Here is a 25,775-nt window from a genome sequence, read left to right as displayed (position 1 = left end):
ACTCTTGGGCCTTTTGTGGCACAAGGCTGAGACCTGCTGATGCAGACAGCGTTAATCACCGGAGCAGCTCATTTCACTTTCTGATTAAAGTTTAAAGTGTGTGTTAAGGGCAGACTGGGATTCACACGGTGCTAAGTACCACTACAGCTGTACTGTTTTGCATGAATGTAACATCCTGTTTTATCTGATACTGAATGTAGCTGAACCTTTTGAGGTTTGCTCCCACCTTTTTTTTAAAGATGAGAGAAGATCTTAATTTAAGAAAACATCTACAGACTGAAACTGTCACACTGAAGCTTCTCTCGCTCTCTTTATTTCTCTGTCTCTCTCAGATATTTGAGTGGTGGTATTTCAGGAAATATGGGACCTCCTTCATAGAGCAGGTGTCTGTGAGCCACCTGCGCCCCCTGCTGGGCGGAGTGGACAGCAGCTCCCCCAGCAACTCCAGCACCAGCAATGGGGAGGCCGATTCCAATCGACAAAGTGTGTCCGGTAAGAGCTGACACATGGAAAACACCACCACAGTCAAAACCGCAGTGTCAGTGCAAAAGGAACGAGAGCAGCTGAATTGCAGCTCTGCTGTAGTTTTTGACATCATAGTCAACATTTCCCGTCACTCACAGCAGAGTAAATATGAGTAAAAACATGTTAGTATACACACAGCTTCAGTTTGCCTCACTTTCTGCCAGCAGGTCAGGAACTCAAGAAAAGATGGATGAAGTTTTGTGCCCATGAGACTTTTCCCATGGAAACTGTTGTGTGGCTGTCACTTTAAATTGGTCCCTTTTTTAAGCTTTGCTTGTGAAAAAGCAACAGAAACAGCAGAATAACATGGAAGGAAAAATATGCCTTAGATAGTCATCATCACCATCTATTTAACTGCTGCTCAGAGCCCCTTTTAGCTTTTCCTCCCCAGATCTTATTGAAGGTCAATGTTGCTGTTTGGCTGTGCTGCGTTAACTTCAAAAAGGAGAACTAAACAACCTAAATGTTGTAAAATGTCAAAGCGGGTTTTCAGCAGTACTGACACAAATCCCACTGGTCTGCTGAAGGCGAAGAAAGCATTGATTTTAATGCATAGCCTTCACAGGAAGGTTCCCTCAACGGCTATCAGAATACTCACATGCCAACACTGTGACTCCATCTGGATTCGTGTGAATGTGTAGCTTCTAGCTGCAAATCAGGAAATAAAGCCACGTTATTCACTTTTTATAGAGCAGCTGCTGGGACACACCGATTCCTCTGCTGCATCAGATTCACAAATTAAAGCTAATCAATACAACCTGTCAAACCAACTTGTGAAATACGCCGGCGTTCTCAAACGGCTGTGTCAGCTGTGCAGTACGTTTATGTATATTCTCGAACATACAGTATTAATAGGATTTTCTGTGCAGCCCGTACGTTCTTCAGTGCCTTCCTTTTTAAATAGACTGTGAAAAGAAAATCAGAAGTTCTGTGATCTAATCAGAAGCCTTCTCCACCCGTATGAACAAAAGCAAACACTTTGTGTTGTGATAGAAGTTTGTCGAAGTGCCGTCCTCGTCTTACCGACTTGCACAGTAGAGGAGGTGGAAGAGGTTTGGGTCCGTCCTCCACAGCATCCCTGTGAGCTCCTCGCCATCGGTGACGCTTTGATCGCAGTTAATCCCCTCGGTGTGTGTTGCTCTCTCGCAGAAATTCTTTCATTTCAAAAGACGAAATGCCTTAGTGCTGAATAATTCCTTTGATTCTCTTGAAGATGATAAAAGAAACTATTTATTCTACATAATAGAGCACACATTAAACAACTCTTTTTACAGCACTTTTCTGGAGCAAAAAAATCGCTTTAGCAGCAAGCCAAAGATGCAGTGAAAGTTCAAATGGGAATGGTGTCGGGATAATCTCCACAAGTTTCCTCCGAAGGATCCTGTTGTCCACGTCTTTGTGGAGGCGTGACGCAGCCTGCTTTTGTTTTCGGCCAAACAGCTCTGAATAAAACAGGATTACGTGAGGCGTGTCAAATCAACAAGCCACGACTGAGAGAAGAAAGGCAGCCTAATTATTTCGACTGTGCTAATCCTCGGTTTTCTGGCTAATAATCTGCTCTGTGAAAATCCCTCCGTTGACATCAGAGTTGCAGGGTGTAACGTATTCTTTGTCTTCGTTATAGCAGAAGCCTGAGACGGACAGTTTATGTGGAGTCACTTGATCGATTAGTCATGTTCCTGCACTTGAAATGGAAGAACGCAGTACGGCTTGAATTCAGCCGGTGTGCGTGGGTGGATGAATGTAGAGCAGCTTATTCTGACTGGAAGCTCCGAATTCAGAGAGCTCGTTCAGGACCTCGAGCCCATCGAGAGCTGCTGTGACCAAACCCACTGAAAACACCACAAGGAGAAGACAGACAAGCTAAAAGTCAAGCTCATTGGGACGGACAGGCTAGAGACAATCGGTGACGGCGCGACTTCCCTCACAAACAAATGCGCCTCTTGTATTTCACATCATTTTGGGTTTTCTCTTAAAAATGCAACTGCTAAAGGCTGTCTGGCTCCGGAAAGCCTAGGGAGCAGAGAAGCAAAGCTGACGACCCTGATTACATCATCAGGGGTCATCTCAGACACATTATACAGCAGCTTTTTGGCTCACGAGTGCACCTGATGCCCAGTGAACTGATCTCGATGATTGACATTGCCAGCGTTTCCCCGTCTGTGAGGAAACTTAGCATAACGTGTCAGAGCTCCATGTTGTTGTTCCTGCGTCCGTCTGTTCAGTGCACCGTCTCTCTGACAGCAGTGAGGCTTGGTGCTGGTGCCCGTTTGGTCACTGAGTTTTAAGGCTTTTCGCTGTCGGCTGTGCTCTCAGAGAGGTCGATGTGGCGGCGAGGGAGCAGCATGGTGGATGGCAGGATGCACCGTGGAGCCTTTTGAAGTGTGTCGACTTAACCCTCAGCACTCATCACCAGTGTTGTTCTCTCTCTCTCTCTCTCTCTCTGCCTGTATCTCCTCTGCAGAATGTAAAGTGTGGCGAAATCCGCTGAATTTATTTCGTGGAGCCGAATATAATCGGTGAGTGACGGCATGTGAATCCTCCTGAGCCGGTCTGGAGGAAGCTCAGGCCTCCCTCTCTGACCAAGTGTTGAGTTCTCTCTCCTGCCTTCTTTCTTCTCTTATCTGTTTGTCTGTTTCTTTTCCTTGTCTTTATTCACCTCACCTTCTGTCATCTGTTAGAGTACGTTTGTTTTCTCTCATCCTCCTCTGACCATCCTGTCTTTCGCTCCTTAACAAGTCCCTCCTCCTCCTTTTTGTCTTTGTGCCTCCTCTCATCGACTTTTTCCTCTTTCAGACTTCTTTTCCTTTCCTCCCTTTTGATTTCTTCTCTTTCATTCCTCATTTATTCTGTCTTTGATGTGCCAGCCTGCCGTCCCTCCCATTGAGTCATCCTCCACTTTGCCATTTCTCACGTTGTAATTATCCTGCTGTTTTCTCTGCCCGTCAGCCCACATGCTGAGCTCCGTCTCTTAACTTTGGCTGATCTCAGTCAAGTACAATTCCCATTAGGTCTGCACAGCTCCTGCACGACTCATTTCGCTATGTGCACAACAGCAACGTCTTAGCCCGACCCGAGCAGGATCTTTAATCCATAATCTTTGCCTTTCGCTGTGCGTTTGGACACAGTTGTTCATTGTGTCTCTGTGCTGCTGTTCAGGTACACGTGGGTAACGGGTCGAGAGCCGCTGACTTACTACGACATGAACCTGTCAGCACAAGACCACCAGACCTTCTTCACCTGCGACTCAGACCACCTCCGGCCTGCCGACGCCAGTAAGCAAAGCGCACATTCACTACATGCACCCTGATGCTCGTGTGCAGGCGGTCATGTGACCTCCTCCGACGTCTTGAACGTGTTTCTGTGTGTGTGTGTTTGGTGGCAGTTATGCAGAAGGCGTGGAGAGAGAGGAACCCGCAGGCTCGCATCTCCGCAGCACATGAAGCTCTGGAGCTCGAAGAGTGAGTCCACGTCCTCTCTTTGTCCCCCCCATCCGTCTCCACTGTCACTCTCGTTTGTGCTCTTAGTGCTGGTAATTAATCAGTAAGGTGATACAGAGTGAAACAGGCAGGCAGTCGTTGCAACATATGACACGTTAAACTTAAAAATAATATTCCTGTCAAAATCCCTCTTCAATATTTAATTTTCCTGTTAGAAATTTTATTTATCCGTAAAGCACTGATGGATTTTTTTCTCCTAATTTTCCACCTGTGACCTGCTTTATATTCATGAAGTTCGGTATGTTGACGTGTCACTGAAGCAGGAGCTGCAGGTTCGTTTGTACTTTAGCTTTAATTTGCCATCTGGAGTCTTCCTGCACCAGCAGACACACGTTTGCATTGATACTTCATATCTTTTTGTATTTTGAACTGTAAAATTCTGGCAAAAGTGAACTCACAGCCCTGAATTTATCCCAATTATAAACACTGTCAGACCTCAGTGTGGCATTAACTGAGCCTGCAGGTTTTCTTGGTAGGAGGGTTGATGCTTCTCACCACTGATTGGCCCTCTGGCTGCCTGAATCATTCACAGCACAAGACAACCTTGCTTATCTCTTCTTATTGCAGTGCAGGTTTATTGTTAGGAGCGTCTGTGAGTACAAAGGCAGTGCAGAGGAACTGTGGCAGCCTCGTATGTTCGCTCTCGGCTCATATCAGGTTGACTCAGAGGAGGGCGTCTTTGATCGGCTGCTGCTTACAAATCCACGAGCCGTAAAAGCTGTTCGGTGGCACGGAGAAGCCACGCTGTGCAGACAAACGAGGCCCGTGTGTGGAATGGGAAGAGCGATGAATGAATCCGTGATGATCCTGGTTGACAGATCCTTCTCCTCTCCCCTCCTCTTCCTGTAGTTGTGCCACGGCGTACATCCTGCTGGCGGAGGAAGAAGCCACGACCATCATGGAGGCTGAACGTTTGTTTAAACAGGCGCTAAAAGCTGGAGAGGGCTGCTATCGCCGCAGCCAGCAGCTCCAACATCACGGTACACAGTACGAAGCCCAGCACAGTGAGTATAACCCACTCAGGAGAAGCGATCCTTCTCCAAGATCCTGTAAATGATTAGGAGCTTCAGAGATATTTAAAGTGCTGCAGGTGTAAACTGGTCCATCGTACTCCTGGCTGAATTAAACGCACAATGAAAATGAACTGTGTGTGTGTTACATCGTGTGTTTGTGTACCTCCACCAGGAAGAGACACAAACGTACTGGTGTACATAAAGAGAAGACTGGCCATGTGCTCCAGAAAGCTCGGCCGGACACGAGAAGCAGTTAAAATGATGAGAGATGTAAGTGCACCGCCTGCCAGCAGAGCAGAGTGCGCACACACACACGCACACACACACACGCACACACACACACACACACGCACACACACACACACACACGCACACACGCACACACACAGGACTGAGACGAAGTTGCTCTCTGAATTCTGCAAAGTTTCAGAGTTTTAATTTAATCACCCATCACATCATGAAAGTGTTCACTGTGAGGATTAAACTAAAGGAGGATAAAACAATGTAACTGCATGGTGATGAGCCAACACTCCTGTCTGCTGACTGTGCACGTGTCGCCCCCTGTCCGGTATTACATGTAACAACAGCTGTGTGTTTTCCAGTTAATGAAGGAGTTCCCTCTCCTCAGTATGTTCAACATCCACGAGAACCTGCTGGAGTCGCTGCTAGAGCTCCAGAACTACGCCGACGTGCAGGCCGTTCTGGCCAAGTACGACGGTGAGACACACACACACACACACAGACGCACACACACGGTTTCATCCTTTGATTTAGAAGGTGTTGTAACACACAACCAGGTACACCATCTTGATTCATTCATCTTGGAGCTCAGGAGAATCCGTCAGCTTTATCACTGGTGTCAGGCACGTCACGCTGAACTGTTAGATAAGTGAAGAATAGGACTTGACAACAAAACCCCCAGAGCTCTGAAACTCATTATTCCCATTGTGACCCCCCTCCCTCTGACTATCACCTGAAATTCCACACTTTTGCTGTGTTCACTAAACGCCCTCCTCCCGTCTGTCCTCGTCTGCTTTGTGTCTCCTCCACAGATATTAGCTTACCCAAATCTGCAACGATATGCTACACAGCAGCCTTGCTCAAAGCCAGGGCGGTATCGGACAAGTGAGTATCGCTTTTCCTCAGCTCCAGAGCTCGTACGACCTGCCTGCTCTGCTGTGTGACAGTTTGAAGAGAGGGGCAAGCGTCCCGGGGGGTCTGGTTAGAGTGAGCGAGTGGGCGTGGCCGAGCGGGTGTAACTGAGCCGCCTCGGGGGTCGATCGGTGTTATTGTGAGTGAAGCGTTTCTGCCTCGCCGCAGGTCCGTGAGAACACAGCCAGATAAAACCATAGAAAAAGTTACTGTGTACATGCACATGCGGACTGTTTATATTTCCTGTTTCTTGTTTTGTTGTTTTGTTCCTTTCTGTTTATTTTTGCATTGTTCAGTTTGGTGTCTTTTCCTGGTAGAAAAGCGCTGGGATGACTGACGTTAGCCGGTTAGCTAACTGAACACGTCGTGTCGGGGTCACGAGTCCTGGTCCAAGTCAGACATGTTGGGTTGCCTGAAAAAGGGCGACAGGGACGATCCCAACGCCTCTCTCAGATATTCTCAACTCAAAGCATAAAGTGCTCTGAGAAAAGCATGCAGGATGAGGTTTCCAGCAGGAAACATCAGTACCTGGTCCGTGTGTCCTGGAAGATTTCAAAACCCTCACTTTTTCTTTTTTTTAAACGTTCTTGTCCGTGTTGAGGATTTATGTGATGATCTTCCACAAAGCAGCCAGTTAGTGACAGGAGAGCAACGTCTTTATGAAGCGTGGGAATCACTTTCAAAGACACTTTGATCATATATGTGCATACATATGTGCAATCCCAAGTCAGATTACTGACAAGAGTGTGTGTGTGCGTGTGTGTGTGTGTGCACAGATTCTCTCCAGAGGCAGCGTCCCGGCGAGGGCTGAGCACAGCGGAGATGAACGCAGTAGAAGCCATCCACAGAGCGGTGGAGTTCAACCCTCACGTCCCCAAAGTGAGGCTCAGCACAGACAGACAGACAGACACAAACACACTGCACACCTGCCGAGGTCGCGCTGTGGTCACATGATCAGCACGTAACACACCTACTGGCCGGCGAAGTCGCTAGACCGAGTTGTCGTCAGCGTGAATCTGCCTGTAGCGCTGACGCTAACATTTGACACGTCTTGTTGATTATTGGCTAAGTGATTGGGTGATTCGGGCGCCGTGCGGCCTGTTTCAGGGCCGTGCAGGTGCATGTTGGGAGAAACGATCTCCTCTTCATGCCCCTCGCCTCACTGTGGCTCCTCCTCCCTGCAGTGCTACTGAAGAAGCTGCTCACAAAGCGCCGCTGACTCAGTGTTAAACACGTTTCATTTGCTATAAATTCCTCACAGCAGACGCCGTCGCTTCTTTTGTTATGTTAACGCTTTTGTCGTGAAGCAGTAAAATCAGGAAATGTTTTCACCAGCAGTAACTTCACGCGACTCCGACAGCTGACAGCCAACATGTGATTCATGACATTTACGGCTGTTAATCCTGTCCATCGTCTGCCTTCGTCCCTTTTCTTCTGCTCCTCAGTACCTGCTGGAGATGAAGAGTCTGATTCTTCCTCCAGAGCACATCCTGAAGAGGGGAGACAGCGAGGCCATCGCCTACGCCTTCTTCCACCTGCAGCACTGGAAAAGGGTGGAGGGGGCGCTGAACCTGCTGCACTGCACCTGGGAGGGCAGTGAGTACACACACACACACACACTCACACACACACACAGTTAAAATGATAACAGGCCACCTGATATCTCATTAAGGGTTTCATTCCAAACAGAATTACGATGAATTGAGTCTTGAGTGCCGACATGGAAACATTCACTGTTTATTATTAAAGACGTAATGAAACGTCTGCTGCCCTTTGGTAAAACCAGCACTGTGTGTGTGTGTGTGTGTGTGTGTGTGTGTAGCATTCAGAATGATCCCGTATCCTCTGGAGAAAGGTCACCTGTTCTATCCCTACCCCATCTGCACAGAGACGGCCGACAGAGAGCTGCTACCCAGTAAGAGACGCCCTGACACACACACACATGCGCACACACACACACACACACACACACACACTTAACTGATAACTGATATTTAGTGATATACATTTGCAGTACAAATGAAAATCAAGTGTCAACATTTTGAATAACCAGTGATGTGAAGTAACTAAGTAGAATACTGAAGTACAGCACCAGAGTACAACTTTCTGCTGCTTTGTGCTTCCTCTCCACCACATTAAATTTCAGTCAGCGCTGATAGGCTGCTGCTCGTGACGTGTAGCCAATCAGATTGTGTGGTGAGCGGGACATGGAGTGAGACCACAGAGAGGACAGTTGGAAACGTTTGCTTTATTCTCTCACTTGAAGTTAAGATGGTGGCTGTTCAGATTTTAGTCTTAATAAATAAATGTGGTGTGCTGGAGTGTAATTTATGGAACAGCAGTAATCACAGAATCATCTGCTCATTGAGGTGCTGTTGGTTTGGAGCTGAAGCTGCACAGTTTGTTCTGATTTGACTCCTTCAGGGTAAAAATGTGATCACTTTTCTGACGTTTATTTCATTTAGAATAATTAGGCTAATGTTGACGTCTGGCACAGAAACATAAGTGGTTAAATTCACCTTTAATTGTTGTGCTCATGAGGCAAATTCCTTAACAGAGCTGTGTGTGTATGATTGTGAGCCGTGTGTGTGTGTGTGTGTGTCGACCTGCTGTCTGCTCAGCAGCTCGTCTGTCTTCACACACAAACCTTCACTTGATTAAGTTGGCTTTCAGCCACCAGCAGCAGCTCGCGGCGCTGCGCTCGTCTCGCTGGGTGGACGTTCGCACACACCGCAGGTCACATCACGTTAAAGGTTCAAGCTGCAGCAATTCAGGTTCAAAACGTGTGTGTGTGTGTATATATATACACATGAATTTATATGTATAGACTTGCACTTTCAGTCTTCGTCTCTGGGCGTCGGCCTTTGTGCGGCCCTGTGTAGCTGTCAGCCAATCACAACGCGACGTCAGGACTGTGAAAACATAGCGACCAGGTTACAGCTGCCTCCCCTCAGGGTTACAGATAAGTTTACCTCCAGTAAGGTAACACACCATCTGCCTTTCCTCTCCTAAACGTCACAGTCGATTGGTCCGTTAGCTCAGGGTCAGAGGTCAGCACACTATAAATTTAGATTTTTAAGGAGGGAATGAGAGTGAGCGCTTCTGGACGACTGTGACAACACCGTGTTGATGAGATGTAAGTGATGTAAATGTAACTCTGTGTGTGTGTGTGTGTGTGTGTGTGTGTGTGTGCGTGCGTGCGTGCGTGCGTGTCACGTGGAAGCAGTGTTTCACGAGGTGTCAGTCTACCCTAAGAAGGAGCTGCCCTTCTTCATCCTCTTCACGGCTGGTCTCTGCTCCTTCACCGCCATGCTGGCTCTGCTCACACACCAGTTCCCCGAACTCATGGGAGTGTTTGCTAAAGCCGTGAGTACACACACACACACACACACACACACACACACACACACAGTAACCTCTTTGGGAAGCATCAGAATCAATCAAAGCGAGATATTCGACCTTTTGTCCTACATGAAATGCTGGTCTCAGCCTGCACTTCGGCTGACAGCAGGAGAGCTTAAAGGTTTATTGCTTCATTTCCATAAAATCTGCTGGACTGAGTAACGAATCTCATGACCCGCAGACCTTTCTGCGTTTGCCGCCCTCGGCTCTAAACGTGTTGCCTGTTTGACTCGATGCCCTCGGTGTCAGAGAGCGTCGGCGTTGAGAAACCTGCCGAGGCTGAACGTCCTCTTCCAGCTCCAGAGCTTCACACGGAGCTGCTTTCGGCGCTGCCTGCTGTACTCACAGCAGCCAGTGGAGGGCGCTGCCTCCTGCCCCTCCCTGCCAACCTGCAGATCAGCTGCAGTGTGATTCAACTTTCCCTCTTTGATTCAGACTGCGGTATCTTAACTCGGGGGAATCTGCAGATCTGAGACCAGATGTCCTACCAATCTGCACGTTGGTTTAGGAGACGTGCTGTAAACTCACCTTTTCACAGGTGGGACAGAACAGCCAGAGTGGCACACTGAGCCGAAGCTGAGAGCCGAAGTGTGCATCACCAGGCGTCCGCCTCATGGCCGAAGTCCTGATCCACGCACGCTGACCTGGTGTGTGTGTGAGCACCGGGGCGTCCCAGGCTCTTTGGATGACACCACGGCCTCATACACACACTTCAAACACACGGCGCACACACACCCTCACTTTGAAGTGCTCTTTGAAGCTGGAGTGGAGATGTGCGATTCGATGTGTGAGGCCGATGTGGACTCTGCCATGCAGGTGGAGAGGAGGGTGGAGCAGATAGGCTCCTCTTCTCCCTGCACAAACCCCGTCACGGCTTTTATCTGCCATCTGACGGAGTGGGACCTGTATGACCCCCCCCCTCCTCCTCCTCCTCCTCACTGGTTGTTGCCAAAACACACCTGAGGACGAGGCCTGACAGCGTCTGTGCCCACAGGCGGGCTGCAGCAGTCGGCCTGAGAGACGAAACGTAGATTTAAAGGAACGAATTGTGAAACCGAGCGGCTTGCTGCGCTGGCTGTTAGATTTTTGTTATACTTAATGTCTTTGGGAGGTTATATAAAGAAGAAATAAACTTTGGCATTTTAACAGACAAAACAGTCCCAAGTCGGGGTCCACGTAGGGACATTTTCCTGAGCCCCCTGAACTCAGCCTGGGCTCTGGAAGCTTTCACGAGCACTTTTATCTGTCAGCTGTAACTAAATTCGCCCTGAGCTTTACAGTTTGAGTGCACTGACGCCATGTTGGTCTGCCTCCGCTCCATTGCACATCCACTGGAAAAACTCAGCAGCAGGAATCAGTTTCAGTAGGGACTATCTGGTTTGGTCAGGATCCAAAATGATCCAAAACGTTCTGACTTTAACGAATGTTTTAAACGAGCGAACGTTAAAGCGTTAAAGTGACCGTCTGTGTTCTCCCTGCAGTTCCTCAGCACGCTGTTTGCACCGCTGAACTTCATCATGGAGAAGGTGGAGAGCATCCTGCCGTCCAGCCTCTGGCACCAGCTCACCCGCATCTGACCCCGACCGGACCGGACCGAACCGAACCAGAACCAGGACCTGGAGCCCACCTCCACCCGGACAGAAAACAGCTGGACTGAAACCCAGAAACGCCGCGTTGGCCTGGACTGACACGCCTTCGTGCCAAGATCACCCGAGTTCAAACCAAACCCGAGGACAAACGAGGAGGACTGGAGGAGGCGTGAGACAAAGAGGCAGAAGACCAGAATCCAGAATCGGTTTCGACTTTATTTGATATGTTTGCATTTTTTTGGGTTTTCAATCATTTAAAGCTGTTCTTTTGTTGTACAAAAAGAGGTGATCAATTGCCATCATTAAAAAAAGAAAGTGAGAAGACAAAAAAATACAATAAAGGACTTTTTGTGTATTGCTGCAATCCAGCTTCTTCCCGCCATTTTGATTCACGCGGTAACGGCCGTCACGGCGCTGCAGGTCAGCGCCGCCGGTCACCCGCCTGGTGAAAACTCAACCCGGTAGGTTTCTGTTGTTTATCTGTGGGATCCTCCTCTGATGTCCTGATGTGTTTTCATCCACAGGTAGGAGAAGAGTTTCACCTGCATCCACCTTTTGTCTGAACTGATCCTGACTGTGATAGTAACTTGAATTCTGCATTCGAGGCACAAACCAGATTCCATCGCGGCGAACACGCGGCCTACGTCACTGTGTTCAAACGTTAACGCAGACTTGACCTGGCAAGTAGAACCCAAACATCCAAAACTGTAACTTCAGTTCGCCATGCAGACTAAACACGAACTGCTGTGCGACCCTGCAGAGGGGTTTCAGGGGAGCTAATACTTAACTGCTCAGATGTGGGAAGGTCACGAAAGAACAGGAAACGCCAAAAGATTTCAGGGTGTTTTCTCACGTTAGCAGCAACTCGGTGAGCATAATGTTACAACAGACGAAGACAATCTGACAGTTTAAAGACCGAGTTGTAACAAACTTCAGTAAGCGTGTTTGTTCCAGCAGATGGTACGGTCCAAAATGCTGCCCTGTGATTGGCCTACGCAGCAGGAGGAAGTGAAGCGTGCTTATTGGTTTAAATGTGCCTGTTGGTTACCCCTAATGGTTCCATATGATATACATCTGATTTTAATTTACACAACCACATATTTACACAAACAAAAACAAACAAACAAAGGCCTGTCAGGCGGAGCTCGAGTCGGAACGAGTGGGCCGACTGTTGACGCGACCGAGCGGTTAATCGATTAGTCCGTGGAAAGAAAATTGGTCAGCAACATATTTGATCTTTGATTAATCGTTTCAGTCCGAATTGTCAAACGTTTGCTGGTTCTCGGTTGGTTTTGGACCGTCGGTTGGGAAACTGCGATGCAAAATGTTCACGTTTTTTGATTTTATAGACCAAACGAGTCGCGATCGGCAGGACGGGTTCTGTTTTTTTTTCCCCATCAGGCAGGACTTAACACACGGCAGAGTAAATAAATATGGCGAGAGGAGTGAAGACGTGATGGATGGTTTGCGTCGACAGCAGGTTGACGTGATGATTCTGAATTTCCCCTCACGGCGTTGACTGACGGTGGTCATCTCTTCAACAGGCTGAACTGTAAGGAGTCGAACCTGAAAAACTGTTTCAGAGGCTTTTGACGGCAGCAAACGAGCAGATTAAAGTGGAGTAAAAGTCACCCAGCTGCTGCTTCACACCTGCAGGTCTGGTCCAACCCACAGGTGTGAAAGGCTCAGCAGCTGCAGGTGAAGACGTGTTGGTGTCGCCACCTACAGGCAGGGAAAGTAACTGCAACACATAATTATCACTTACCAGAAACACTCTTTCTTCTTAAATCTTTTTTTTACATATATATTTTAGCTGCTATTGTGCTATCAGTCACTCCCCCCAACAACTCACCATAAAGGGACAGTTCACCCCAAATCTCTAAAAAACCCAAGCTGGAGAAACGTGTGTTCTGGATTTTCGGGTGGACTGTCCCTTTAACACTGAAGCAGCTGCTTCGCCTGAGGGAGGCGACGTCGACCCAACTGCACCTGGGAGGAGGTGTCATCTGACCTTCCATATGTCAAGGGTCTGCTTCTAATGACGGCTTAAGAAACTGGTTTTTAATTGAGTTAAAAGCGTTTTGGGTTTGCAGGCCTGAGCTGCCATGTTGGGAGAGAACGAGTTGTTGAAAACAGGCTTGAAATCCAGAGTTTTGACAGCCTTACAGTAGACTGTTTAAGCTTTACGTTATTTCTGTCACAAGCGTCAGTTCCTACAGGAGCCTGAAGCGGCAGCGGAAAACCAGGTTTCGCTGTAGAAAGCAGTCGCAGTGTGAACTGGATTTTGTTTAAATAAATGTTCAGCTCACTACTCATTTAAGGTGTCGGTGAAGGCTTTTCCATGTTGTGCTCCGATCAGCAGACAGCAGCCAGTCTCGTTTCGTTTAGGGATGAAGAGCAGCAGGGAAAAGAGCGCCCCCTGCAGACGCTCAGACTGCGGCGTACCGTTCGACCGGCAGGTGAGCTTTTTTGGGGAAGCGCAGAGAAATGAGGGCCGAGAGTCAGAAGATCCTCCCGACGGGTGGAGAAGCCGCAGTCCGCCGCAGACGCAGTAGTTCCCACAGGGTGACCAGTTCGAGGGCCGGCGGTCACGTCTGGCCCTTGCAGGTGTGCACGTCGACCTGCAGGTGGCAGTCTCGGCAGCGCACGGCGCAGCACCAGTGGAACTTGCACTCGCACTTGGTGGTCCGGCTGACCCGCGACGTGTCGTAGCCTCGACCGCAGCACATCACCTCGCAGCCGTCGACACCTCGAGACGTCCGGTTGCAGACGCGACCCGCCGTCCCCATGGACCCTGAGGGGGGACAGACAGAGAGAGAGACAGACAGGTCAGTGAGGTCAGGAATTTACTGAGTGATCACGACTCATCAGTTTTCTGTTTCTGTTTTCTTTGTGCTGAGTGTTTAAAATGCAACACATTTATTTCTCAAAACATCCGGTTTTCTGTGGCTGATAAACGTTCTGATCTGTGCACATCGCAGTCCTGCTGAAAAGCTCAAAGTCAAGTCAGGGAAGCCTTTCGTTTGCTTTTCCTGTCAGTGTGAAATGCTGAGTCTTTAGTTCAGACCAAAAGGGTGAGAAGCATCATGGGAAATCATTCGACCAATCAGAACGGCTGCTTCAGCCGCCGTTGGCCAATCAGAACAGTAGTGCTGGTAATGGTGAGCCAATGGGAGCGCAGCAGAATGCTGGCAGTGCAGTACAGAGGAGACAGAGAGGGTGAGGAGGGTGAGGAGGGTGAGCGAGATGATGAACGCCGGACGCAGGAAAGATGAGAGACTGATGATAGGAGCCGTCAGCCTGCACTCCCACTCTTCATCAGCTGTTCATTTCACAGGAGTCTCACACACACACACACACACACACTCTGCTCAACGTCGCCTCCAGGCGCCCACACACACACACACACACACCCCGTATCACCGTGTGTGTCTGTAGGCAGCTTCATTTATTACAGAAACTACAGAAGCCTGTGATGGTCACATCAGAATCATCTCAACACAAGCTTTGACCTTCACAAAACACAACCTGCATTTTTAGTGATTTTCACGAGCTGATCGGCCAAAAGCCGACTGATCTGAACATCGTTTGTCTTCTCCGAAGTCCATTTCTGATGGCTCCGACGTGAGAAGTTCCTGCTTTTGCCCGTGTGGCGTCAGCCTGCAGTGACGTCCGAGGTCGTCGCGTCGTTGGATGTGAAGGCTTCACATTCTTCACTGTTTTCATAAACCAAATGATTCATAGAGGAAATAAGTGAACAAACGACGTGAGCTGCTCTGACGATCTGACTGCACCGCCTGCTGACACGCCATCCGTCCTCCACGGGAAACTCTGAGGGACTTTTCCAGTCATATCAGGAGCTTTTATCTGCTGCTACTAAATAAGAGAAAGACCACATCCAGCTGGGTGTCGCACGTCTGTCATCGCGACGAGACAGTTTGGGTTATCGTGTCGAGATTTCCAGATTAATCCCGATTTTATCAGGAGAAAACAGGCCTCGAGTTAATCAGACAAAGCGACTCGCTGTGAGTGCTCCACGATGTGCGGCTTTCACAGTCAGCTCTTCACAGACCTTCAAACACACCAGGCTGCCTGCCCAGCACAGGTTTACCCTGCACACACACACACACACACACACACACACACACACACACACACACACAGCGATGCTGACTCATCACAAACAGACCACACCCCATTCACATCCTCCTCTTCATCTGTTGCACTCAGAGCTGCGTTCACTGACCGCAGCACAAAACTAATCCACAGACTTTAGCTTCAATCAGACCACTTCAAACATTCGCCGCAGACGTTCTTAATGGCTCTAGAGCGCCACTTCACGCCTTCGTGAGACTGATGACGAAGAGAGAGAGGGACACGGGAAGCTACCCGTGACGTGGCCTCCAGCTGGACCCCAACCATGGACATCACACTGACATCATCAGCGTCCTAAACCCCCTCAGCCACGAGACACCCGAATCAACAACAACAATGATAACTGATTATTAGTTTCAGTCTTCTGTCAGGAACAAATGCCAAACAATTCACACGTTCGAGCTTTTCAGAGGAAAAGATTTCCGTAAACTTCATCTCGTTGGGTTTCAGACTGTTGGTTTAAAAACTGACTGGGACTTTGGGAAGCCCTGATGGACACGTTAAATAACCTTGTGAGAAATGTGAAGGTCCAACGTGTGGGATTTAGTGGCATCCAGCTGAAAGGACGAAACACATGAAAAGGCCCCTCAATGGAGCCAGTGTTTGGGTCTGTCCCTGCTGGGCTACTGTAGAAACATGGCGGACTCCTCTGCAGGAAACTCACTCTGAGGTAACGGAAGGGAAATAAATCCTACACGCTCCCGCCGACAGCCTTTTCAGAGGGTGAAATCAGTCGAAGCTTCTGCAACCTTTTCTCGTGTTGCTCCGACCCTGACGACGTTTGGACTGCGGGGACTGCGAAGTGTTGCTGAAGAAGAACACGTGTGTCTCCTGTGTAAATGAAGGTTTAGAACAAAGTGACGCGCCGCCTTCGAGTGCCCTCTCCAACATTGTTCTGGAATTTGCTCATGTTTACATTCTGCTGTGCTGTGCGAGTGTGGCCGCCTCTGCGCCGTTAGCTCGCCAGGTAATCTGTCTGGGCATGACCAGAAGCCCCGCCCCCTCTCTGGCAGGGCGCCCGCCCGTCATCCACGGTATGCTGCCCCGCTAAGGATGACATCACGGCCAGAGTCTTCCTCACGGCCTTCGCTCTGCCTGCGTCTGCTTATAGAATTAAGATGAGGGGGCGCCGAGAGATGAGTTTAGCACCTGAGCCTGCCGGGGCCGAGGGAAACTGATTTCACACTTTAAAGAGGCACCGAGGGGCCGTCTCACTCTGCGTGTGTGTGTGTGTGTGTGTGTGTGTGTGTGCGTGTGTGAGAGAGAGAGAGAGAGAGAATGCATTTAGTCTGTGAGTTTCCAGAATGATTGAGGATGAGTTTGCATGTCTTTGAGAAGTTTTTCAGTGTGTGTGTGTGTGTGTGTGTGTGATGGGAGGAAGAAAAAGAGCAAATAAGTCAAAGTGTGTGTTACATGTCAGTGCTTCATGTTCATGTGTGTGTGTGTGTGTGTGTGTGTGTGTTTCTCTCCCTGCTTACACGCACACAGCACATAAAGCCCTCAGGACGCTCAACTCAAACAAAAATTATAACGAAGTTAAAGTTGTTTTCAGCGATTTTAACATCTTTAAGGGTCTTTATTTATACTCCGCCATTACTGAGTGAACGGACCTCGCACTGGTTGGACCACACCAGCCCCAGGTCCTGGTGGCCGAGCGGCTGCGATGGCCGCCGTGTGCCTGCGGCGTCTCCAGCTCAGTCGCAGCCTGTTGCTGCGTGTTGAAATGTTTATTTTACTTAATGACAAAAAGTAGAATAAACTGTGGCGCCTCAGCGACGTAACGCCGTGAGTCCGCTCTCGTACATCAAACAGGCCTGCCCTGCGAGCGAGAACCTTCTGAAAATTCTCCATGCGTCTTTAAGGCCATAAAACTCTCTTGGCGCCTACAAAGCCGTGACGCCGCGTGAAAACGTGCGCTCCAGCCGACAGAAAGCAGGACGCCGTGACGGACAACCGCCAGGTTTGATTCTCCGCTGTGTCCAGCGAGTCCTCAATGTCCTCGTGAGGGAAATAAAAACACCCGGCGTGCAAATCAAAACGCACAACCGCCGCTTTGAATTTGGTTCGGGGTGGGACGTGATTGGTTACCCACAATGCAACACAAAGAAAAGACAAAGTTTGCACGTAAATGCAGACTTTCTCTTTTACTTTCGACTAATAAAAGCATCAAAGTGCATTTGGGTGAAGCAGAGGACGAACACACACGGGGAACCTCTTCATACTGTGTGTTGTGTGATCCAACCTGCCCCAGAAATATGCCTCTTTGTGTGTGTGTGTGTGTGTGTGTGTGTGTGTGTGTGTGTGTTTCCAGTGGTGGTGATTTATACTGATCTGTGCTGTTCTAAGGTTTCAGCCTACAGAAGTGTGTAATGGGTCTTAAACTGGCCGACACCCGATCGCCACGGATCATCTGCTGCCTGACAGACATCCACCTCCACTGGAACACACACACACACACACACACACACACACACACACCGCTTTCATACACAAACATTTTCCTTCTCACAGCGTGTCCACATCCTGTCCCAAGCCTCTGGCACATCACACACATTTTCCTCGCTCAGACACACACGTTTACGTGGTGGCTCGTCTGTCGCCGCGCCAAAGCAACCCTGCAGTCTCATCAACCTGCTCGCCGATGCAGCTTTGACACGAGCCCGATGAAAACGCTCTGCTCAGCCCGTTACACCCCGAAAGCTGTGTGTTAACTGGCAACAGTCGGACACAGTGTTCCTGAGCCCGTGCACTAACATCCAGTCATGCGGTCTCAAAGTGCTGAACCTCAACCCGTCCCGACTGCTTCTCCAGTCACGACGCTATCAGCCCGTTTACCTGTGGAATCAGCAAGTGATCACTTCCTGCGGGGGGCAGACGGACTTCCAGGAGCCGACACCTGAACCGCAGGATCACGTCGACATCTACTCTCCACTGTCACTGTTGAAACACAGGAAGCTGCTGCACCACAAAGAACCAAACACGCACAGCAGCTGGAACTACGTCACCAAAAATAAAAAATTAGAGTTCCTCAACCACCCACCTCCACCATCCATACGTGCTCAGCCACTCAAAAGCCACCCGGAGGCTAAACGTGGGAAAACAAACCTCCTCCGACAACAACCAATCACGTTCATTTTGATCCCCCTCATGAAACAGTCTGAGAGTCTGTGACTCACTGGGCCTCCCTTGTTGTTAGCAGCTCCATTAATTATCACAGATAAAACATACTGGAAGCAGTTCAGACGCTGGGCAGGTTTGAGATGCCTGCTGGAGGTTTTGTTTGTGTAATTCAACCAAACATTTGTGACGGAGCGTTTGATGGCCCTCGTGATAAATGTGTTCACACCAACCTGCCAAAGCGGTTCAGCCGAGCTCTTTGGTTCGGTTCATTTGGTGAGAATAATCGCATTTCAGCTCAGGAGGAACCAAATGACGTTTCACACCTCGGACGTTTGGCGAGAGAACAAAACTAAGAGAACTGAAAGTTTTTTTGGATGTCTGGTTTAACTGTTTCAGGTTAAGGTTGGAGGGCGTTTACCTGACTCAGGGTCCCGTATGCAGTAGTCCGGCGAGTCCTCGAAGTACACCAGGTCATTCTTGCTGGGTCGTTTGAAGTGTGTGTGCGCGGCGGTGAAGCCAGTGCCGTACTGGTTAACGGCCACCTGCACGGCGCCGTTGTACCTCTTGCGAAGGTGGTCGCCGGTGCGCCGGAAGTCGGCCATGGCCAGCCAGCAGGTCCGCACGCTGCATGACCCGCTGACGCCGTGACATTTACACTCCAGAGTCATGAAGCGCTTCACCGCCTGGCGAGGACAGAGGGGGAGGACAGGAAGTGAGATGGTATAATGCAACCTTTGATGACGGCTTAATTTCTGTCCAAAGCTCGACTTCAAGGTAGAAACCAACTGTTAACATTCAAATCTATCATTTCAACCTTTTCTGTTGAGCTTCTTAAACAAAACCCCCTCCCTCCAGGTGCTGAGGTGACCTGCTCACCTTCCTGCCGGCTCGGTTGTTGTGCAGGTTCATGAGCGCCCGGGCGTCCCTCTCCTTCCTCTCTTTGGCGTCCACAAAGGTCTGGCTGAAGCGCATGGCGTGCTCCACGTGGTCGCTGCAGCCGCCCCAGTCAAAAGAGCCCCTGGCGTCCTGCGACGAGCCCTTCTTGGTGGGATCGCAGGAGCAGGAGTCCAGCTCGCCTTGGCTGCAGGCTCGCGCCAGAGTGTAAACCACGCCGGCCGAGGAGATGGCGTACATGAAGGCCACCTCGCGGCTGCCTGAGGGGAGACGTGAAACGCTCTAACAAGGTAGGTCGGATGTATTTAAAACATGTTAAGCATTAAGATGAAACCACGGCTTCGATGTGCTCCTCATAGCCAAGCTCAACTCTCAGACTGTGAAATCACACCGCACAACACGTTGTTTGGTTTGAGTTAACCAGTTAAAAGTGTCAGGTCTTAAGCCCAGCGAGGTTAATCCAGGTCGAGTCACAACTCTCACAAATTCTTTAATTCTTGAGGATATCATTAGTTTAAACGGAAATTATGTGCTTTCAAGTCTCAAATCAACAAAAATCTTAAGAAGTCGAGTTTCAAGCGAATTAAATCCTGCAGCAGTTCAATTCAGGGCTCGAGTCTGAAATCTGACTCTTGTCTAAGTCTCATTTGTACAACTCACACAGAAGAACCACTGCTACAACCAGCTGCAAACTTCACAACCCCAAACAGTCTTGTTTCAAGTTAAAAGGCCAATGATTAAAAAAACCTCACTGAGATTTACTGATAAAGGACTCCTCATCTGCCCTGCACTTCACCCAGAGGTATGGAGAGTCTAACACAGTTATGAGCTAAGTGCTAATGTCAGCATGCTAACATGCTGATGATGACAATATTAAAATGCTGATGCTAAGCAGATGTAATCTTCACTATCTCAGTTTAGTATGCTAACATGGCTAATTAGCAGTAAATGATATAAGATTGGTGGCAAAGTCAGGCGGTATCTGGTCACAGGCTTGGATACGCTGAAATGTTCACCTGATGGTAGGCTTCATCACCATCTGTGCCACATTATTTCATAGCAATCCGTCCAAAACCCGTTGAGGTGTTTCCATCTGGACCCACAAACAGAATCTGTCATCCCTGAAGCGATCCCTGTGTGATCCCTGTGTGTGTGTGTGTGTGTGTGTGTGTGGCTAGAACACACCCAGAGCCACACACCGAGCTCACAGACACCAGATTCTTTGTCCGAATTCTGTCAACCAAAAGTTGAGCTTAAGAAAAACAGTCAACAGTTGCCGGTACGCTTCTCTACATCAACAAACTCCCCCCGATGCGAGATGCAAATCAAACACAAAGGTTTTATCTCGCATGGATCTTGGATGTGGCGTTTCCCAACACAGGCTGGCTGACGGCACAATTAAGGCCGAGAGATCCTTCAAATGTTTGGCCTCAGCTACTACCTGTATGACCCGCGTCTGCTAGAAGCTTTTATTCCATGCAAGGCATGAAATGAAAAACGCTTCATCTACCTCCAAGATGGATAAACAGCCAACGTTTACCAGCAATGCCCTGACAGAAAACCCTTATCTCCCTCCGCATGTAACTGATGAGAGATCGGAGAGGGATCAAAGGCTGTGTGTGTGTGTGTGTGTGTGTGTGTGTGTTGGCCTCTAACCTCTAAAACAGGCACAAGACATACAGCGACAGCAGTGAAGGAAGTCACTTTTTGACATGTTCAGGGCGAAAAACTCCATTAACTGTTTCGTCCATCAAATCAAAACCCTGCTGAGAGCAGAGAGGAGCTGTTAAAGGCACTCATACGCTCTCAGGTGTTAGCATTCAGAAGGAGAAGAAGGAGAAGAAGCTGTGCAGGCAGCCTTTAGTCTCTGCTGGACTGTTTTCGCCCAGGGTTTCACCTGTCAGGCCACATACAGGCTGCCCTCAACATCTGATTGGTGGAGGTTGTTGGGGGCCAAGAGAAAGAGAAACACCTGCAGACACAATTCAGGGCCAGAAAAACAATAAGCTGTTTACCTGTTGACTGATCCAAGCAGGTGTTTTCACAACTTTCCCAGTTTTGTTGCCCCCTTCCCAACTGGTGTGAAACTTGTTGGTACAAAAGTATTGGGACAGCTGCCCATCACACCAACAGGGACTTTAATGACGTCTCATTGTAAACACACAGACAGCTCTGCAGCTCTAACAGCTTCCACTCTTCTGTGAAGGCTTTCCACAACATGTTGGAGTGTTTCTGTGGGAATTTGTGCCCATTCATGCAGTAGAGCATTTGTGAGGTCAGTGTAAATTTTGTCCATATAGTGTATCTTGTCACATATGTTAAATTAAAATTTAGGTCAAAAAGGATTTGCAGGTCGTTGTATTCTTGACGTCCCCTTTAATCTGAGCGCAAACCTTCGGAAAAATATTTTAAGTAACTCAACTTCAGCTTGTGAAGATAAAACAAAAGAGAAAAGCAGTAAACGTCAGTTCTTTAGAGGAGACTGAACCTACAACAGTTGGATATATTTGTTTACTTCACTGATTCTCTGACCAGACAGTTTTCCAGTGTTGGACTATTTTATTTAGGCAAACACACACACACATACAGTAATCTCAGTGTGTGTGTGTGCGCGCGCACCAGTCCAGCAGCTAAGTTGAGCGTGCCTAGTGAGGTTGATGAGGAGAGCGCTGAGAGAAGGCGACACCAGACAGAGAAAACTCCTGTGTAATTGTCTGAAATTAGCCGGCTGACGTTGACAATAAGGAGCTTCTGACGGGGCCTCGGCGTGCCGTGATAATGCCATGTGACACGGTCGGGGCCCGGCTGGGAGGTCCGAATACCACACGGCTGATTAGAGGCCCCGACATGAAACGGACTAAGTCGAAGGATCCGCCTCGCAGGTTAAATCTCAGGGCATGGGAGAGGAACATCAGGCCACCGGGTCCTGATGATCCTCCAGTGGCAATAAGAGGAGATTATGACTTGTTATAACACGTCCTCGCGGCAGACGCAGACCGACTTCAGCTGCCGAGACATTCGGTGACACGTCTGATTGGAGGGGATGCGTCTGTCAGGCTGCTTATTGCTACTCATTAATCATTCTGATCAACTAAATGCTGCATGTGAGGAGTCATTTGTCAGTCCTCATGACATTCATCTTCCACCCCCCCGAAGAAATGTGACCGTGTCTTCTCTTCACTTCAAAAAGCTCAATAAATCAAGTCTGCTCTTCTGCAGTAAACAGTGCTAATGACTTGATGGGGATCTTGAAAGTGGTGGGATTACTTTTATTTGGACAAAAGTCCAAATTTCTACGGTTCCTCATCTGAACGAGCTGCGTGGAGACTAATTATCTAAGCGAGCCAGTAGCTGAAGTGGATCCAACACAAACACCATTAAGATGAATCAGACTGACCGCCATAATGCTGATACGGAATTAATAAATATGATAAACAGGCGAGAATGTCATTTGCCTTTTTGAATAATCTTTGAACTGTTTTTTGACCCTGATTCTTTAAAATGTCAAAAAATGACCATCACAGTTTGATGGCTTCTTCATACTTTTACTTATTGAGCTTTGACAGTTTATTGTTTGTAGTTTATCTGTGCTGCTTCAGCCACTCTGAGGCTGCATGTTTGTATGAAAGGTGCTGTATAAATAAAGCTGAGCTGAGCCTTCGTATTGCTTGTTTTGTCCAGCCAGCAGTCCAAAGCCCCAAAGATACTCTGCTTGATAAATAACTTAACATGATTAATATGTTATCAAAACCGTTGCTACTGCTATAAACACAGCACTGAGTAGTATCTTGGCCGCCAACACAGGAACACATGCATGGAGAAACCAGTCGGCTGCACCGACGTGATAAATGTACAATTGTAAAGTGAGACGAGGAGTGGAATGTGATCTGACCTCTGTGAAAAAGAGAACATATCTGCGAGGGAACGACGTGTTTCGCAGTAAATCTACCCAACTCTCCGCAAAGCGACCGATTGTTTAGACGTGTCGGCGTCACCTTAAGGCATGTGGTCAAACGTGTTTGTCACCGCACACAGATCGAGCGACCGTGCGGGGATTCGCTTCCAAAGTGCTGACCTGGATACACGCCGCTGCAGGCAGCGTGGCCTCCGACTGGCTTCTCTCAGTCCTGTGGCGTTTGAGGCACCTGAAGTCATCACAGCAGGATGAATACACGTTTCCTGCACCACATCCCTGCATCTTATACCATTTACTGCTAAATCAAGAGCTGTAATTTACACAGCATTACCGCAACACTCACATGCTGCCGACTCCTACAACAAAATCTTATTCATCTTCCTCTTTTCAAATATAGTTCAGATTCAATACTCTTAATGTATTTTCACCTGCTGTCAACAGACATTATTCAGGAAGGCAAAGTAACTCAAGTGTAACAGACTAAAGTATAACATTTAACCACTGAATGATTCTCTGTTTAATAATCCCTCAAAACCTCCAAAGTGTTAAAATGTTCAGACGACAGACAACCACAGAACAGCAGCCCGAGCTGAGAGAAGCCCAGACACGACGCTTAATCTGGAGGACTTCAGATCCTCCAGATTAAGAACAGTCCCTCCCTGCTGTCCCAGACTTTGCAGGATAAAGACTTTCAAAGCCTGCATTAGTTTAAAACTGGACTTTTCAAAGCATGATGAACGTCCGTCCACTCACTGCGCAGCAGCAGGCGTCCAAACAGGTTGTGGTCTCTGGCTGTGGTGTTGCAGTTCCAGCGGTGGCTGCGGAACTGGTGCTGGCACTCTGAGATCCAGTCCTTGATCCCGGCCCCGATGGCCTGCATCACCTTTGGGTGCTGCCGGCACAGCTGGCGCTGCTTGTTCACCAGGCCGGGGATGTTGTCGCACATCACTTGAGAGCCCAAGGTGCCCATGTACCTGCAGGGCGGAGGAGCAGGCAGAGGAGAAGGCTGAACATCTCAGGAAAACCTGCTAATCACAACTCGAGGGGGAGGAAAGCGTGAAACGGCGCAAACCGCCTGTACAGACAGGATGCAAACAACTCAACACATGCCTGCACTGCAGAGGTGGCTGCACTACAGAAAACACATCAAAGCGCCTCTGCAGGAAAACATAACGACATAACGAGGCAAAAAGTCCTCTTGAGAAGCTGCTGAAACTCCCGTGTACCTGCAGAACAAGGTGACGAGAGACTGGCAGGGAATTTCCTCACCAATTACAGAAAGAGCAGAGCAGCAAGGGGGAGAAAAGAAACGGAGGGAAGGGAAATGATCTGTCCAAACAGCATCTCAGTATCACAGGCAGGACGAGGTTTGGAATTTGGAAACAGGACCTTTGCAAATATTCATTAAAGATTGCAGAGAAAGACAGCAAATAAAGAGAAATTAAATTCTATCGAATGACTTTATCCTGGAAACTAATCTGTCCAAACATTCAGCCTTCACTTTCAGCGTTTCAAAAAAATCCACTCATGGAAACCATGGAGGGAACTGAGTCACTCAAACTCTGGCAGAAATCTGATTAACACGAGGAAAACTGACTTTACTGAACATTTTTACACGTTTTCAACAATAACCAAACGAGCGAGGGCATAAAAACCAAACGAGACGATTCCTCAAAAGTCAAATTTCACACATTCGTCTGATTTACAGCTGAAGTGAAGGACGTTTACGCGCGCTGGAGCGCGTTTTGCGCCTGGCGCTCCACGCGCCGGTTTCATAAGGAATCCACGCATTCAAATAAAGACGTAAAAACCAAAGCTGAGTACTCACCACCAGGACGCATCGACCTCGGCCGTCAGCCAGCAGATTCCTACACATAAACAAAAACATACTCCGCTTGGCAGTAAGTTCATATTAACCAAACTTTGGTCCTTTATGGATCTGGACGGAGCATTTCCACGGATGGAAGGAAAATAGAAAACATTAGAGAAGTCTCCGAATCAGGTCTGGATTAAAAGCGCATCGCCGCGGGACGGACGGGGGACGCGCGTAAAGCCATGACGGACTCTGCGGCTCCTCCGCGGCAAAGACGCCTGTGAGGAAGAGAGCAGCGGAGGGCGGCTGTCTAATAGTCCGGCAAATATTTTCAGTGGGGATGATGAGCTATCAGGTTTAAATTGCTTTACACAAGGGGTGGGCAGAGCCTCGTCTCAGGAATGAGGTGAAGAAATGAGATGTCTGAGAGTATCTGTTCAGGCTGGTTTGACACCAGACAGGCTTGGCCCGCGTCCAGACTCTGAGATGTGGTCCGAGCTGATGGGCTCCTCAAACTCAAACTGCACCGACGCGTTCAGGGCGGCGCACTCAGCCACCGCCAGTCACCAGAGAGGACGCACAAACCCGCTTAGAGTCGATTTCAGGGAACAGACGCGGAGCGGATAATAATGATGGACTGGCTTTTGGGTCACAGGATCCACGGGTCTTTTCAAAGTGTCACTTCTTTTAGGACGA

At 48.7% G+C, this 25,775-nt stretch overlaps 2 protein-coding genes across 8 annotated transcripts in view; one reads left to right on the top strand and one right to left on the bottom strand.

The window, feature by feature from the left end:
* LOC124061365 (suppressor of tumorigenicity 7 protein homolog) overlaps positions 1–11,545 on the top strand; it is a 42,687-nt gene extending 31,142 nt beyond the window's left edge. For 4 of the 7 annotated variants that reach the window (XM_046393089.1, XM_046393095.1, XM_046393088.1 and 1 more), the window contains 13 exons: positions 333–492; positions 2,990–3,044; positions 3,685–3,800; positions 3,911–3,986; positions 4,875–5,029; positions 5,211–5,308; positions 5,626–5,755; positions 6,091–6,163; positions 6,967–7,069; positions 7,636–7,786; positions 8,013–8,105; positions 9,414–9,556; positions 11,074–11,545. In XM_046393089.1, coding sequence (XP_046249045.1) covers positions 333–492; positions 2,990–3,044; positions 3,685–3,800; positions 3,911–3,986; positions 4,875–5,029; positions 5,211–5,308; positions 5,626–5,755; positions 6,091–6,163; positions 6,967–7,069; positions 7,636–7,786; positions 8,013–8,105; positions 9,414–9,556; positions 11,074–11,169 — 1,449 coding nt within the window. In that variant the 3' untranslated portion in view covers positions 11,170–11,545. The remainder of the gene's footprint in view (positions 1–332; positions 493–2,989; positions 3,045–3,684; positions 3,801–3,910; positions 3,987–4,874; positions 5,030–5,210; positions 5,309–5,625; positions 5,756–6,090; positions 6,164–6,966; positions 7,070–7,635; positions 7,787–8,012; positions 8,106–9,413; positions 9,557–11,073) is intronic. The other 3 variants (XM_046393090.1, XM_046393091.1, XM_046393094.1) reach the window with 3 other exon arrangements.
* A 149-nt stretch (positions 11,546–11,694) lies between these two features.
* wnt2 (wingless-type MMTV integration site family member 2) lies at positions 11,695–25,775 on the bottom strand. Its single transcript, XM_046393096.1, has 5 exons — positions 25,095–25,775; positions 24,020–24,240; positions 19,333–19,610; positions 18,875–19,139; positions 11,695–13,975 (listed from the first exon to the last, which is right to left on the bottom strand). The coding sequence occupies exons 1-5, from the start codon at positions 25,175–25,177 to the stop codon at positions 13,770–13,772; spliced, it is 1,053 nt and encodes a 350-aa protein (XP_046249052.1). The 5' UTR covers positions 25,178–25,775; the 3' UTR covers positions 11,695–13,769.

The sequence above is a fragment of the Scatophagus argus genome, chromosome 7 (assembly GCF_020382885.2).
Source record: "Scatophagus argus isolate fScaArg1 chromosome 7, fScaArg1.pri, whole genome shotgun sequence".
In the NCBI taxonomy this organism is placed as follows: Eukaryota; Metazoa; Chordata; class Actinopteri; family Scatophagidae; genus Scatophagus; species Scatophagus argus.
Note: the sequence above shows the minus strand (reverse complement) of the source record. Positions and strands in the feature narration are given on the sequence as shown.